The sequence below is a fragment of the Hyperoodon ampullatus genome (assembly GCF_949752795.1).
Source record: "Hyperoodon ampullatus genome assembly, chromosome: 10".
Classification (NCBI taxonomy): domain Eukaryota; kingdom Metazoa; phylum Chordata; class Mammalia; order Artiodactyla; family Ziphiidae; genus Hyperoodon; species Hyperoodon ampullatus.
In genome coordinates this window covers 37,782,922-37,798,335 of record NC_136923.1, presented here as the reverse complement: position 1 = coordinate 37,798,335, position 15,414 = coordinate 37,782,922, and the positions used below count along the sequence as shown (strand labels likewise).

At 45.3% G+C, this 15,414-nt stretch overlaps 1 protein-coding gene across 4 annotated transcripts in view; it reads left to right on the top strand.

Moving 5' to 3' along the window:
- RAD54L2 (RAD54 like 2) overlaps positions 1-15,414 on the top strand; it is a gene marked incomplete at both ends in the record, with an annotated part of 48,300 nt that overhangs the window by 29,904 nt on the left and 2,982 nt on the right. For 3 of the 4 annotated variants that reach the window (XM_079712824.1, XM_079712822.1, XM_079712821.1), the window contains 12 exons: positions 370-712; positions 1,396-1,573; positions 2,774-3,016; positions 3,239-3,357; positions 4,665-4,783; positions 6,596-6,695; positions 7,443-7,648; positions 8,067-8,239; positions 8,750-8,946; positions 11,387-11,586; positions 12,779-12,868; positions 15,231-15,323. In XM_079712824.1, the coding sequence (XP_079568950.1) occupies positions 370-712; positions 1,396-1,573; positions 2,774-3,016; positions 3,239-3,357; positions 4,665-4,783; positions 6,596-6,695; positions 7,443-7,648; positions 8,067-8,239; positions 8,750-8,946; positions 11,387-11,586; positions 12,779-12,868; positions 15,231-15,323 (2,061 nt within the window). The remainder of the gene's footprint in view (positions 1-369; positions 713-1,395; positions 1,574-2,773; positions 3,017-3,238; positions 3,358-4,664; positions 4,784-6,595; positions 6,696-7,442; positions 7,649-8,066; positions 8,240-8,749; positions 8,947-11,386; positions 11,587-12,778; positions 12,869-15,230; positions 15,324-15,414) is intronic. The other variant, XM_079712823.1, reaches the window with a different exon arrangement.

The following is a 15,414-nucleotide window of genomic DNA, read 5'->3' as shown; positions in this document are numbered from 1 at the left end:
CATCAGTACCATCCAGACTCATTTTTAATCCTAGGCTGGTACTCTGTAAAGTCATGCTGTCTGCTACCTAGTTGGTATAAGCCCTAGGAATGCAAGTCAGTTTTACTCTTAGCCTAAAGGGAAAAAAATTAAGGAAAGGAAAGAGGGAAAAGGGATATTTACTGCAAGAGTCAATAGGCCAGGTTAATGTGTCACACCAAATGCACAGGAGCTTGAATGGTTGGCTCCCTTTCACCAATGGGGGCTGACTCTTGCTTTCCTGCTTCCTTCATTTCTTCTGTCTCCTCCAGGGTGCACCCCTACTTCTCATATTGTTGACTAAGAGCAGGCCCTCTCACCTTCTTACTCCGGATCCTCTTCCCTCCCTAGAGTTTGAGAAGGCCTTATGCCGCCCTGGCCCTGATGTGGTAATCTGTGACGAGGGACACCGCATCAAAAACTGCCAGGCCAGCACCTCACAGGCCCTGAAGAACATTCGCTCTCGCCGCCGGGTGGTGCTGACCGGATACCCCCTGCAGAACAACCTCATCGAGTACTGGTGCATGGTGGACTTTGTGCGTCCAGACTTCCTTGGCACCCGGCAGGAGTTCAGCAACATGTTTGAGCGCCCCATCCTGAATGGACAGTGTATTGACAGCACGCCTCAGGATGTCCGCCTCATGCGGTACCGGAGCCATGTCCTGCACAGCCTCCTGGAGGGCTTTGTGCAGAGGTGAGCCATCCTCAGGGCTCTGTTTTCTAAATCCTTGGAGAGCCCTGGTGGAATAGACATGACAAGGCTTTCCTGAAGGGGAAAGGTGGTTACAGTGGGAGGGCCCCTTTCTAGTAGGGCAATAGTAAAACTTTCCTTTTACTGAATAGCTTTTCCTGAATAGTTAGCAGACGGTGGATATCCAATATTTCAATCTCTGAGTCTGGTCCAGAAGTGCTTTTCTCAGAAGTTAATCTTTGAGGTTACTAGGGATATCTGCCTTACTTGCTGAGAGAAGCAGGAGATAACTACCATTCTAATGACTTGAGTGAAAGAATAAAGTGGTGGTTCTCAGGGTTATGGCTTCACCAGTTTCAGCATCTTAGAAGATGTAGGCTAGCCAGTCTGAAGCATCCCCTTGTTTTTCCTTGTTAAGATGGCATGTGTGGAGAAAGCTTAGAGAAGCAGCCCTAGATTAGGGTAAGAACCTGGAGTTCCCAGGTCACTCTGCCTCTTTGCTTTAGTTTTTATACTCAAAATAAGTTTCTTGATGGTTGCTGAGCCAATCCGCATTATGGTAAGGCTGTTGTGAATGTTGAAATCCTAAAGAAGGCGGTGTGGCAGAAATGCAGGGTTCTGTTTTTATCCTGCACTGACCCCTCCTGGACACACTGCCTTGTCAATTCTGATCTGTACCTTTGTAGGAGAGGCCACACTGTGCTGAAGATTCATCTCCCTGCCAAGGAAGAAAATGTGATCCTGGTGCGACTCTCTAAGATCCAGCGAGATTTGTATACACAGTTCATGGACCGCTTCCGGGACTGTGGTAGCAGTGGCTGGCTGGGGCTGAACCCCCTCAAGGCTTTCTGTGTCTGCTGCAAGGTGTGTTGAGGCCTCAGGGAATACTAAGACACAGACTAAGGATGCTTATGGTCCCAAGGGAGTTGTTCCTGCTGGGAGTCCTTGATAAAGGAAGAAGTTCACTGAATTGAGGGCTACAAGGCAAGACAGTTCCCAGGAGTGCCACTCATAGACTATAATGTAAATGGTGCCCCTTGCAAATGTGCAACTTGTTATACCAAACTTGAGAAGTCACTTCCTTTCTCACTGATCTTTTTCACCTGAGAAATGGAGTGATGGTGGAACATCGTGGGACAAAATTTTTGACTGCTAGCGTAATCAGGATTCAAGAAATATATAGCATAGACACATTATTAGGGATACCTTCCATTTGATTCTGTATTTAATCAGATCAAGATCTCTTTCATTCTGATAATGCTTGAGATGGTTTGGGGACAGCAAGGCCTAGGTGTCTTTAGCACTGAGCCTCGTGAACAGGTTGATGAACGCTGACTTGTCTTTGACCTGGCCAGATGCTCTCTGTTGCCTCACGAAGGATCCTTTTCTTTGACAGCTCTCAACCAACCTGTTGGGTATTATTTCCAATTGAGCACTGCTTTAATAAGTCAGCTGAAGGTGTGTGTCTAGGGACAGATGGGTTTCAAAATATTTCTTTTGTACCCACAGTCCTAGACCAGGGCAAGGAAGCTAAAGCAGACATGGTCTTGAGGATGCTGCGGTGCAAACATACCCTTCCCACCCCCCCCCACACCTCTTTCCCCTGGAATTCTCAACTCCTGCCAGGAATAGTCCCTGAAATGACTTACGGTTGATCATCTGTAAGTTAGATACTTTTGTCCATAGGGAGAGATTGGTCTTGTTTCATAGTTTCATACAGTAGTTGACTGTGGCCACATGGTGAAACAGGAATGTTCTTGTTCTTGCTTAAATAAGAATGCAAGACTTGTGACACAGCCTTTTTGGTTGTGTACCAATCATACTGGCATGCCTCCTGGTGTGAATTCTCCCATTCATGTATCATAGCAATCAGAGTTGCTTAGTGAAAATGAGTGTGCATGTGCAGGCTCTTTGACCATGAGGGGGTTGGGGAGACATTAAGTTTTGGTGTGACTATGTGCTGTGGGAGGTGTGTGTTTGAATAACTGCATGTTTCCAGACTCCCTGGGACACCCTTAGATTGTTCTCTGCCCTATGCTTCCTCCCCTTTAACTTGAACCTCAGATCTGGAATCACCCTGACGTGCTGTATGAAGCCCTTCAGAAGGAGAACCTGGCCAATGAGCAAGACTTAGACGTGGAAGAGCTTGGTTCATCAGGGACTAGTGCCCGCTGCCCTTCACAGGGAACAAAAGGCAAGGGTGAGGACAGCGCCTCAATGGGAGAGGCGACCAATAGCAAGTTCCTACAAGGGGTCGGCTTTAACCCTTTCCAGGAGCGAGGCAACAACATTGTCACATATGAATGGGTGAGTCAAGCAGATACTTTTGTGGCCATAAACCACTGCTGAGAAGGGATCGTGCAAAGCTTTCATGGGGAGAGGGTGGGGCTTGCGCAGTGCACTGTACTGCTAAGGTCTGCAGGGAACTATTAAGGTTGCCTGTGAGCTGCTGCCTTTGAGGGAGAGAATAGTATTTCTAGTAATCTGGCCATGGACCTGCTCCAAGCTGCCTCATTTCCTCTCCTATAGGCCAAGGACCTTTTGACTAATTACCAGACTGGTGTCTTAGAGAACTCTCCCAAGATGGTACTGCTTTTCCACCTGATTGAGGAAAGTGTGAAGCTTGGAGACAAGATCCTTGTGTTCAGGTAGGAAGAGAAATTGCCGAGTGTGTGTCTTTGGTAAAGAGTGATACAACCCCTGCAGAGTGAGACCATCCGGGGTTGCACCAGCCCCCTTTTATCTCCATGCCTCTGCAACCAGTGCTTCTTGTGAGGACCTTCTTGCATTTCTTCTCTTTCTTAGAGTTTCTTTTTTTATCCAATGCAATTTCTCTGCAGAGAACAATTTGAAACCTTAGGCTAACATTGGAGATCACAGTCTAATCCTTCAAATTGTGACGCAGGCCAAATATGACCTGTGGCCTGTTTTTGTACAGCCTGAGAGCTAGTTTTTCCATTTGAAAAGAGTTTTTTTTTGTTTTTGTTTTTTTAAAGAAGCATATGCAGGGAATTCCTTGGTGGTCCAGTGGTTAGGACGCTTGCGATCCCACCGCGGGGGACACGGGTTCAATCCCTGGTCAGGGAACTTCCCGTAAGCCGCAGGGTGCGGCCAAAAAAAATAAAATAAAAAATTTAAAAAATTAAAATTAAAAAAGGAGAAGCATATGCAGCAGAGACTATGTGTGGTCTGCAAAGCCGAAAAATATTTGCTCTCTGGCTCTTTACAGAAAACGTTTGCTGACCCCTGGTCTAAACTGCATCTATGCCTCCCCAGCCTTTTTTTTTTTTTTCCTAAGCTTTGTGTATAAGGCCAAATAAATAATGTTTTTTGTTCCAAGTCACATTCTCAGTCTTGCCAGAGCTTTGAGTCCCATCAAGGCCTCACTCCTCAGGGAAACAGACGTAAAGTAGATTGCCTCTCCTTTGTTCCGACTAGATTATGCTCCAGTGAGAGCTAAGTGGCAGGAGTCTGGCTTGGGAGTCTCAGACTGAGGGTTCCCATGTGTAAGATACTTTGAGAGGAAAGCAGTGATTGTAACTTAGGGAGAGCCTAGTGTTACACTGCTTTTATGGACTGGCTCTCTGGATAACTTGGAAGCAACTAAATGATCTATCTCCTTAGTAAGATCTATAATATTGCCTGTGGCCTGTAATTAGATCTAATGCATATTCATGCAGTGTTGGTTTTTAATGCTGATGCTATTTGTTACTCTGCACTGAGCTAAATCTCAGAATTTTTCAATCGAGGAAGTAATAGGCTAAAGAATTTTTCAGTAGGCTGGTGGTAATAAGTGTGAGGATGACTCTACTCCCTTATGAGCTAGGGTGGTTCTTTGTGGGGAGTAGGATGTGGGAGCTCCCACTGTCAGAGGGGAGCCTATTGAGGTGGGCCTATTGGGGAACAAGATTCCCTTAGGTCCAGGAGCCTTCTGAACCAAATGTGTCCCTTTCAGCCAGAGCCTTTCCACCTTGGCTTTAATCGAGGAGTTCCTAGGCAAACGAGAAGCGCCCTGTCTACCTGGTGCTGAGGGGCAAGGAATACAGAAGTGGGTTCGAAACGTCAGCTACTTCCGTGAGTTCATTGCTGCTTGCTTTCTGGAGCCTTGGCAAGGTCTGCCTAAGGGTTTCCTTTCCCTCTCTCTCTTCCTCTCTTCTCCTACTCCACCATCACATGAACAAGAATATCTGTGATTGACTAAGGAGCAGAGAGACGCTAAGAGCAAGCTGCTTTGTGTGAGGCACTGTCCTGGGCTGGGGAGCTTAAGCCAGATAGGGGGAGTGCAGAGATGTAGAAGACATATGCCTTGTCATCATCCAAGGTGCAGCAACTCAAGGACAGATTCAAAGTAGCACTGATTGATTGCCCTCATGGGGGTTCTAAGGAGGACAGAATCATCATGGCGAGGACGGTTGGAGAAGGCTTCCTGGAGGAGGTGGAACTTGCACTAGACTTGCAGAGATGGGGAGAATTTGAATATACAGAGCTGGTGTGGCCCAAAGATCATCTTAGGCAGAAGGAACAAAGTGAACACAGCCTAGATCATGTATTCAAATTGGGGGAGATGGTGTCCCTAAGGGGGTGAAAATTGGTTCTCGAGGAGACAAAAAAATCTTAACTTTTTAAAAGTGAAAAGCACAAATATGTATATAATGAATAAACATATACAGTATATCTGTGGTGTTAAAATTTTATGGAGGGCCTGGTGATTGGGAAAAAATGTGTAAAAAGCCTCCTTAATGGGGTGGTAATGAAAAAAAAAGTTGAGAAATATTGACTTCAGAGACTTATTGACCAGATATTGACATTTGGGCCAGTTAATTCTTTGTTGTAGGGGGCTGTCCTTTGCATTGTAGGATGTTTAGCAGCATCTCTGTTCTCTACTCACTAGATGGCAGTAGCATCCACACAGTTATAACAACCCAAACCATCTCCAAACATTGCCAAATGTTCCTTGTGGGGTAGTAGGGTGGGGAAATCTTCTTGTTGAGAAGCCCTGGCCTAAAGGAAAGATTTAGAGAAATGGAGGTTCAGGGGGTGGTGATGAGACTCCAGCACAGGAGCTAGCCTGGATCCTTGTGTTGACTATAGGCTTGCCCAGTGAGTCAGTGCTGAGCTTTTTTGTGCTTGGAAATTGTGGGAACTCAAGTTGAAAGGTAGGTTGGGGTGTTGACTGAGGGAGCCTCTAATACCAGGCAATTAAACTAATGCTTCCTACATTGGTAGTAATTCAGTTCTCCATGTAGTATTTCATACCCTTAGCTTTGCCCTTTTCTCTGCTTTACTATAGGTGGCAAATGTTGCCCCTCTTCCCTTATTCATGCTTCTTAACTGAAGCTTACCTTTTCTCTTTCTTTTGAGCTTCCCTCTTTTCACTCATATGTCCCATCCCACTGCTCCAGTTCTATTTTTTTTTATGTCTCCTTCGAGCAACTTCTTAGCCTTAGGAGCTTGTTAACAGTGTAGATTCCTGCGTGGGGGAGGAATATCATCCATATCAAAACACAAAACCCTTGGTCCTTTTGCAGTCACTAAGATTCACAGGACTGAGGCAGAGCAGTTACCTTAAGCCAGTGTTTACCAGGCTTCCTTAACTAGGGTGATTCTTTTGCACTCTGAAGTCTAGGAACCTTGGCCTTAGAATTGACCCAAGATACTAAAGGGAAAAACACAGTTTATAGTCTTTGTTGCACATGTGAATCACTTGGGGGTATTTTAAAATTATAGATGCCTGGGTCTCATGGTAGATCCCCATGGAATGTCCAGGCTGTGGAATCTGAGCACTGTAGTCTGTGTTTGTTCTGTTTTAAACACGTTTGCCCATTGATTTTGCTGTGTACCCCTGCCCTCATCTGTCCATTTCTTGTGTGTTTCCTTCTGTCCTAGGGCTAGATGGTAGCACCCCTGCCTTTGAGAGGGAGCGGCTCATTAATCAGTTCAATGATCCCAGCAACCTCACCACCTGGCTGTTCCTTCTCTCCACAAGGTGAGTGGATCCTGAGAGGGGAGGTCAGAGGACTGCATTCAGGGCATTTGGCTACATGGGCAGGTACCGCAAAGGCTTGTCCAAGTTCTGTCAGAAGAGATCTCCTCAGGTTTGTGACTTGTTCTAGAGGTCAGAGAGGGGACCCCATAAAGAAATTGTGTTAGAAGGGCAATTATGATAGTGTCATGAATTTCTTTGAGACCTTCATTCACAATGGTCATAATTAGCTTTTCTCTCAGGATGTTTCTGAGGCTTAGATGATGTGATGAATGTGAAAGTGCTTTAATAAGTAGAAAGTGTAATATAACTATAAAAGGCTGATGGCATTATTTGTCTCATGCCAAGCGACTTGAAGGCTGTGCTGTCTTCTGCCATCAGAATGCCCTCGATAGGGTATGAAGCAGTCATTCTCCTAAGCTGTTAGACGAAACACATCAGAAACATTGGTACACAGACATTTCCCCTCACCCAGTGACATCACTCTGGGGCCAAGATGTGGGCCTTTACTCATCACAGAGGGATGGGAGGGTGGGTTTTCTTTCTGAGCTGGTAGGTACTTCCATGTTGGACTTTCAGGACATACTTTTCAGTGCTTGAGGAATGCACTGTTCATTAGCAGAATCATTCAGTATATTCTGCTTAGGATAAAGAGGATGATAATTGGGGTAGGAGTCACAGAGGGTAAAACCAATTTGAAAACTATCTTTAAAACTAAAGGTTCTGTGATTATTGGCTTGTGTTTTAAAGGGCTGGGTGCTTGGGCGTGAATCTGATTGGTGCCAACCGAGTGGTGGTGTTTGATGCTTCCTGGAACCCTTGCCATGATGCTCAGGCAGTATGTCGGGTATACCGTTACGGCCAGAAAAAGCCCTGTCACATCTATCGCCTTGTGGCTGATTTCACCCTTGAAAAGAAGATCTATGACCGTCAGATTTCCAAGCAGGGCATGTCAGGTGGGTCATCTTCCAGGCTCAGAAGAGGCACATTTATACAGGCTACCATTCTAATTGTATCAAGGGTGGGAGGGGAGGGGGGCAGGATGTGGAAATACAGACAGGCTTTCAGTCATAGAAAGCTAGCAGTTCCTTCCATCTCATTCTGATTCAAATAATTGCTTAAGAGGGAATTTACCTCAGATTGTTGAAGATGGGTTTAATGATAAGAGCTGAGCTGGTTATGCAGTTTTCTCTTAACATATTTCTGTTTCATGAGGGCCTCAGACCTGCTCTTTGACTTTCAGATATGGGGTGGCCTGAGATGGTTTAGATATTAGTGACAATTATGCCACCCACAGCCTTTCTTCCAATATTTGTAGCTGTGCTTTTGCAGTTTTCTTTGCTGTGAACTTTCTCCATGTCTTCTCCCTTCTAGATCGGGTCGTGGATGATCTCAATCCAATGCTGAACTTTACTCGAAAGGAGGTGGAGAACCTACTGCACTTTGTTGAGAAGGAGCCAGCTCCCCAAGCATCCTTGAACATAAAGGGGATCAAGGAGCCAGTCCTGCAACTTGCCTGTCTGAAATACCCTCACCTCATCACCAAGGTAAGACCCTGGTATGCATGTGTCCCAGTACTGCACTCTCCACTGAGGGAGACTTGTCTGGCAAGCTTGTTTCCTGCATCCAAAGTTTTGTTTCATGCAGACGACTTGAATTCAGCTGCTTCTTTTCCTTAGTCCCCCTCCCCTCTCCACACCACCTATCCTATCCTAGTCTCATCCTAGGAGTGTGAGCTCAGTCATGAGAATAATTTGGCCGTTGTGAGTTTTCCTAGCAGAAAGAGAGGGGGGAAAGTTCTGAAAATATAGTCTGGTAATTCTCTGAACTCTCCAATTCTTTTGATATGGAAGGCAGACTTAGGTTGTCTAAAGCTCGTGCTAGGTTAGAGTTGAGAATTTATGCTGCTGACAGGAAGACAGTAAACCCGCCTTTGTGTCTGTGAGCAGGCTCTTTGCTAAGTACTGGAGACAGCCAGCCATTTCTTGGTTTCAAAGTAAGGCTTATTGTACGTCACAAAGACTGGTAATTAAATCAACATCCTCCTGTGTCCCCAGGAGCCTTTTGAGCATGAGTCATTGCTCCTTAACCGAAAGGATCACAAGCTGACCAAAGCTGAGAAAAAAGCAGCAAAGAAAAGCTATGAGGAAGAAAAACGTACATCGGTCCCCTACACCCGCCCATCATATGCACAGTATTACCCCGCCAGTGACCAGAGCCTGACCAGCATCCCTGCCTTCAGTCAGAGAAACTGGTGAGTCACTGAAAAGGGAGGAAGGTTTGCTGCTGGGCCAGGGCCAAGCCTTTCAACTGTTTCCTTTTTTAAATAAAGGGAGACCCTACAACTTGCTCTTTGGCTGCTGTGAACTGAGAGGTTCTGCTCTTGGATGAGGTGCTGAAGCAGTTCAGCAGCCCTGGTGTTTTAAGCAGCTCTGGCTGGAAGAGTGAGCTGCTGGGCTTGTGACTCAAGAGAGTCCCTCTGGACTCCCGAGGAGATGCAGCTTCCCATAACACAAATGCCCAGCCCTCCCACACAGCTGCTTCCTATCTGCAGCACCTTGGTGCTAGCCCTCACTTAGCAGCGAAGTTCAAGAGTGAAGGCCAGGTCTTCTGTGGGTCTTGGATTGCAGTCAGGGAATTCTGCTGTTCCTAATGGGATTTCATTCTGTGTCCGCCTTATTCCTGAGCAAAAAATCTTTTTCTTGAGTACAGCTTCCAGAACTATTAAGAATAGGAACAGCATGGAAGCCAATTGCTAGGCGGGAGAAAAGCTCTTTGTAGGAAATTATAGAATAGTTATCTATGTTTTTTTTCCTCACTACAAGACAAAGTGCCTCATAGCCTTTATCAGATCAGCTTCCTGATTGCCTGGTTTGCATTTTTACATTATTTGATTATCTTGAATTAAAGATAATTATTTTAAGAGGGATAGATTTAAGAATTGTTTCTTTTGACTATTCCATGTTTAAAAAAGAAATAAACTTGTCAAATGAGCTTCTGAAGGAACTGAAGCCACGTAAGATTTTATGTGAGACTAAACCTTGGTGAGTAAATTTGCTACTTTTTATGTATAAGATGCTTTCAAGTAGAAAATTGCCATGTTTCAAAGCCTTCAAACTTTATTTCTGTGTCATTTTCCAAGATACTGTTGCCTGAGTATGTTCTCCTCTCGTCCTCCACCCCTTTTATCTCTTTTCTGGGCTTTTCCTTGTAATAGCAGGAATGGACTAAGTCTGAACCCCAGTAGGAGAAAAGCCATATGGAGGGAAGATGTGACAAATGGGCTGGGCTGTGAGGAGATCTCAGCTCCTTTTCTGGCCCAACTCTGGCCCTGTGGGAGGCATTGGCCTCTCACAGCATTTGATGAGCCATCCCATGATCCTGCTGATTCCTTATCCTGTCTGGGTACATGTGAGGAGGCCTTTCCGCCCAAATTCCTAGCCTTAGCCCCTGCAGAGTATGGGGCTTAGGCTAGATTCCTGTTACCCTTCTGATTTCTTATCCTGAGAAGAGTCCCATTGACATCTGAGCAGGGCCCCCAGCTCCTGCATAGCCACCCTGGGCAGGCATTGTGGAAGTGGGTCCCAGATCCTGGTGAGCTTGCCGTGCTACCTGGCCTATCTCGGAATGATGGCATCCACAGGGCCCCAGGGGTTGCCCAAAGGCAACCTGAGAGCAGTGTGACTAAGGAGACATGCAGACCTACTCCAACAGCAGTGGAGTGTTCTTTTATGTGCCAGTCTTCAGTCAGATGAGGAAGAGCATACCAGTCCAAGAGGCTCTCTTTCTCTGAACTAAAGACCAAAGATGCAGACTTCAGAAAGCTTAGAGACAGGGGCTTTATTTCAAAAACCTTAAATAAGGAGTAGCTTTCTCAAGGTACCAACATCCAGTTGAAAGGAAGGTGAAAAGTGAGGAATGCATCATTGACCACAGGATAACATTTTGGCACTTTGGTAGTAAGAGGTGCATAACCGGTACCCAGGCTGGCCATGGCTATGTGCCATTTAGAAGCCCAACTTCTGTGCACGGCATTTTGCCTGCTGCTGCTTTTGTGGTGGCTGTGACTATAGGGGCACTTTGGGGGTTGGCCCTGGGAGAAGTCCATTGAAAAGTAATGCAGAGGAGAGAGGTGTCTGCATTACTTATTGAAACTTGAGGTTTCAGAGGGTAATGATGGTTAAAGTTGGATAGATGGTCTCAAGATCACCAGAACATGTGACATCACATGGCCCTATTTTCTTGGGTTAGTGGGAAAATTCCACCCATTTGTCTTCAAATTAGTATGCACCGTGTTCTCAAGAACTTCCCCCCACTTAATGCCTCTTTGCCTCTACCTGACTTCCAAGGACGAATTCCTTCCAAGGACGAACTCCTAATGTATGTAGACAGTCCAAATTCTAGAGGAGCAGATGTCACCTCACATTTCCAAAAAGGCAATATTCCACTGACATCTGATTCTTCTTAGACTCTGAGAGGCTTTATCCCTTGCTGTCTCTGTCTCCTCTCTGTCTCAGCCCTGCCTCTAGTCTCCTTTTGAATTTACCATACCCTGCAGGTTCTTTTGATCCTTCTCTCAGCAGCATCTGAGGCTGTAGAATGGGGAAGTCTGGAGAGGCTCAGCAGTCTTTGCAGAAAGGTAAGTAAGGGCTGTTCTGCCAAACTTCCTTAGTGTGCTTCTCTTTCTCTCCTAGGCAGCCAACACTGAAGAGTGATGAGAAGCCTGTGGCCAGTGTTCGTCCTGTACAGTCCACCCCGATCCCCATGATGCCACGGCATGTCCCACTGGGAGGTAGTGTAAGCTCTGCCTCCAGCACAAATCCAGCTATGAACTTCCCAATCAACTACCTGCAACGTGCGGGAGTCCTTGTACAGAAGGTGGTCACCACAACAGGTTGGGAGCTCCTGAGTTCTCTTCCAGGGTGCTGTCCCTTTTTAAATTACTTTGTTCATTCAGGAAGTATTTATTAAACAATGTTTGCATTCTAGGCCATACTACATTGGCACTCTAGGTAAAAATAGAGAAGGAAGCAGTCCCTGATCTTGAAGAATTTGCATTCTAATGAAATGTCTTAAGAATAGCAACACGGAACTGGGTTTTCTTGAATGTGGTGGGTGGGATGGACTCTGAACACTGCAAAGATTGTGGAAATGTCACTGGACATAGGGTTGGTCTTCAGAGAGAAGTGTGAATGTGTTGAGTCCTGCCTGACTTGTAGGGTCAGTGGGTATGAAGGACAGCTCTCAACCTCTTTAGTTAAAAGACCTAAATGTCGCTTGCTTCTTTCTTTGTAAGTTTAATGTAGATCGAGCATGATGGGCCAGTGGTAGGAGGGGGGCAGTCCATCCCTCCCTGCAATTGATTCTGTGGTTCAGGGTAATTGGGAAGGAAAGCATTTCATGATGCTGTTTTTCATCTTGTTATCTAGAAATATTCATAATACATTTTCATGAAAACATCTTAATTGGTTTTTTTGAGTATGAAAATAATAGCTGTTCATTGTAAAAAAAAAAACTGAAACAAATTAAAAACAAAGAGAGAGGCTCTCAGGACTTCCCTGGTGGTCCAGTGGTTAAGACTCCATGCTTCCACTGCAGGGGGTGTGGTTTCAATCCCTGGTCGGGGAACTAAGATCCCACATGCCCTGTGGCACAGCCAAAAAAAAGAGAGAGCCTATCATAATCCTATTTCTCTGCTGATTCTTGAAAATGCTCTTTCTCTTCATAGTGACAGGAGCAGCAGATACATGCAAATAGCTTAGGGAGGGAGAAACAAAAATAGAAATAACCATTTGAACTGTGACTTTTTCTAAACCAAAAACTCTATGATTTTTAAATTAAATCAAGGAAAATTGATCAGAAAGATGATCAGATTTCTAAGAAGTTTCTTGTTTTCACAGTATTCTTTGTTTAGACAGTTGTGAGAGGCCCTGCTGGCTTCACCTTCCTTGGTTCTGACCTCTGCTCCACTGAGACGCTTTAGGGAAACCATTGAGGAACAGGGGTGGATGTGGACTTTGCATTTTATTTCCCTCCTTCAGTCAGGCCCCATGTAATCTAAATCTGAGGTCTGTTGTCTCCACTAGATATTGTTATTCCTGGACTCAACAGCTCCACAGACGTACAGGCAAGAATTAATGCTGGTGAGAGCATCCACATCATCCGTGGGACAAAAGGTGAGAGCTTGACCAAAGGGTTTATTCCCTACCTTTGGTTGAGAGTGGTGGGCTGGCAAGCAAAAGAAATACATATGGCTTGAGCTAGAGAGAAGATAGGAATCATCCTATAGGAGTGTAACATGGGGGGAAACATGAGAAAATGACATTTCTAGGAGCTTAGCCGAGTTGGGGTGGGCTCAAAGGATATCTGTCAGTGGCTTAAAAGAAAGGAGTTAGGGTCCCTGCATTCCTATATTTTGCCATCGTTTTTATGGAGAATCTTGGAGTGGGTTTGGATACACACAGTGTTTTGTATTGGTCTCAGCCTATCGATAGTATCGGCTAGGAATGCCTGGGGCACTCATCCAGTCCTGTAGTACTTGTGGCAAGCCCCCACATACATTTCCCCAGAGCCAGTGTTGTGGCTAGACCAGCCCTTGTTGTTCTTATTATGATTGCAAGATGCACCTCAGCAACAATCATCAGGGAACTTTGAAAAAACAAAGTTTACTACTCACAGGTCCTGTAGGGTACATGGCACACTCAAGGGCCACACAGGAAGGCTGTGGGTAGAGACAGAGAGAAAGAGATTGTGGACCTGGGTCTCTGTCTTTATTAGGGTCCAAGAGTGGGGTGGCTAGGGTTTTGCAGGTTCACTCTTTATTGGTGAATTTATTTATTTATATTTTTGGCCACGCTGTGCAGCTCGTGGGATCTTAATTCCGCAACCAGGGATCAAATTTGTTCCCCCTGCAGTGGAAGCACAGAGTCCTAACCACTGAACCACGAGGGAAGTCCCTTTATTGGTGAATTTAAAACATAAGAATGGAAATTAGTGTGTGGGAATGGAAGAGCGAGCTCACTCAAGGGTTAGTTACCTAGGTTACCTCAGGCTTTCTAAAAAGGAACTTTTCGAGGGAGGGAGCAGCCTGGTTCCTTACCTAGTAGTTTAGCTAGTAGCTGTGCCGTACAGCTGGCAGTTTGTTTACCCAAGATGGATGTCTTTGAAATGGATGTCTTAGCAATCAAAAGCTTAATGTCTAGCACTTACACTACACACAGGGAGACTAGAATCAGAGGGAATGAGCTGTGGAATGGGTTATAAGCCAACATGTTTATTGTTGTGCCGTCTTACCTACTTGCTTAGAGTGGGGTGGATGTCTCTGATTAGAAAATGTAGTGGGTGTATGAATAAGTATACCTGGGTTGCATGACAGAATTTTCCAGTGTGGCCATTTGAAAAGTCCACTGCCTCTGGCCTCTTTATGGAGTTCTCCAGATGAGATTGCTGGAGAAATCTGGGCTGGATGGTGTTAGGACAGAGCTGAAGCCTATCTTTCATGTCAGCCTCTGCTGTGTGAGGCTCCCCGAGGGTCTTTGTTTAGTAAGGAGATTTTGCCCTAGCCTCTGTTGGGTTAAAGTACTTTTAGTTTCAGGGAAAAGATGCCATGAAATACATGACACCCAGAGAAGGTCATATATAGCCCCCTTACTGGGTTCTTCCTAGCCTAGAGCAGGGGTATGCAAACTGTGGCCCATGGACCAAATCATGCCTGCTTCCTGTTACTGTACCTCTGAGCCAAGAATGGGTTTTACATTTTCAACTATTTTCAATTAGTTGGAAAAAAAATCAAAAGTATAGTATTCTGTGATGTGAAAGCGATATGAAATTCACATTTCAGTGTCCATAAATAAAGACCTTTGGAGCACAGCCACACCCAGCTGTCATGTTACAGCAGCAGAGTAGTTGCAACAGAGACCTTATGGCTCACAGAGCCAAAAATATTTACTAACTGACCCTTTAAGAAAAAGTTTTTTGACCTCTGGCCAAGAGGCAGCCCTACCAAGAGATAGATCAAATGACATGCTCAAGACCAAGGGAAGGTAGACTAGTGCCGTGTGGGATAGAATGCCCATCTTGAATTATTCCTACCAAGGGAGGGGTGTTATTGAGGGAATAAGGCTCCTTCCAGACCAAGAGGACCTGGGCCAGAACAGAAGGAGCCAATTTACTCTCTTTCACAGCACCCTATTTATTTCCTCCATTGCATTTAACCTTTCCTGATATTTTCTAGTATAATTGTCTATCTCCCCCTCTGGAGTTAAGCTCCGTGATACAGGGCCCTTTTCTGTCTTGTGTACTTCAGTGTCTAGAACAGTGTCTGGTATATGGTAGTCATGCAGTCAGTGTTTGTGGAATAAGTGAGTAATATTGGATCCATAGCTCAGTCATCCCACTCCTCATTTCAGGGATATTGAGAGAGGGTGTGACACCAGTTTTATAGCTGTTTCTGAGCCCACAGTGCCTAGGGCTGGAGTTTCCCAGGGTTGGCTGTATTGCACGTCTGCTCCTAACAGTCTTCCTCATGTTTCTTTGTAGGGACATACATCCGTACCAGTGATGGGCGAATCTTTGCTGTCCGTGCGACTGGCAAACCAAAGGCCCCTGAAGATGGTCAGATGGCTGCCTCAGGTATAGTGGCTTCTACTTTCCATTGACCTACATGGCATTTTTTTTTTTGGTTTGGTTTGTAATTAATTTATTTTTTGAATAGATAATGTGT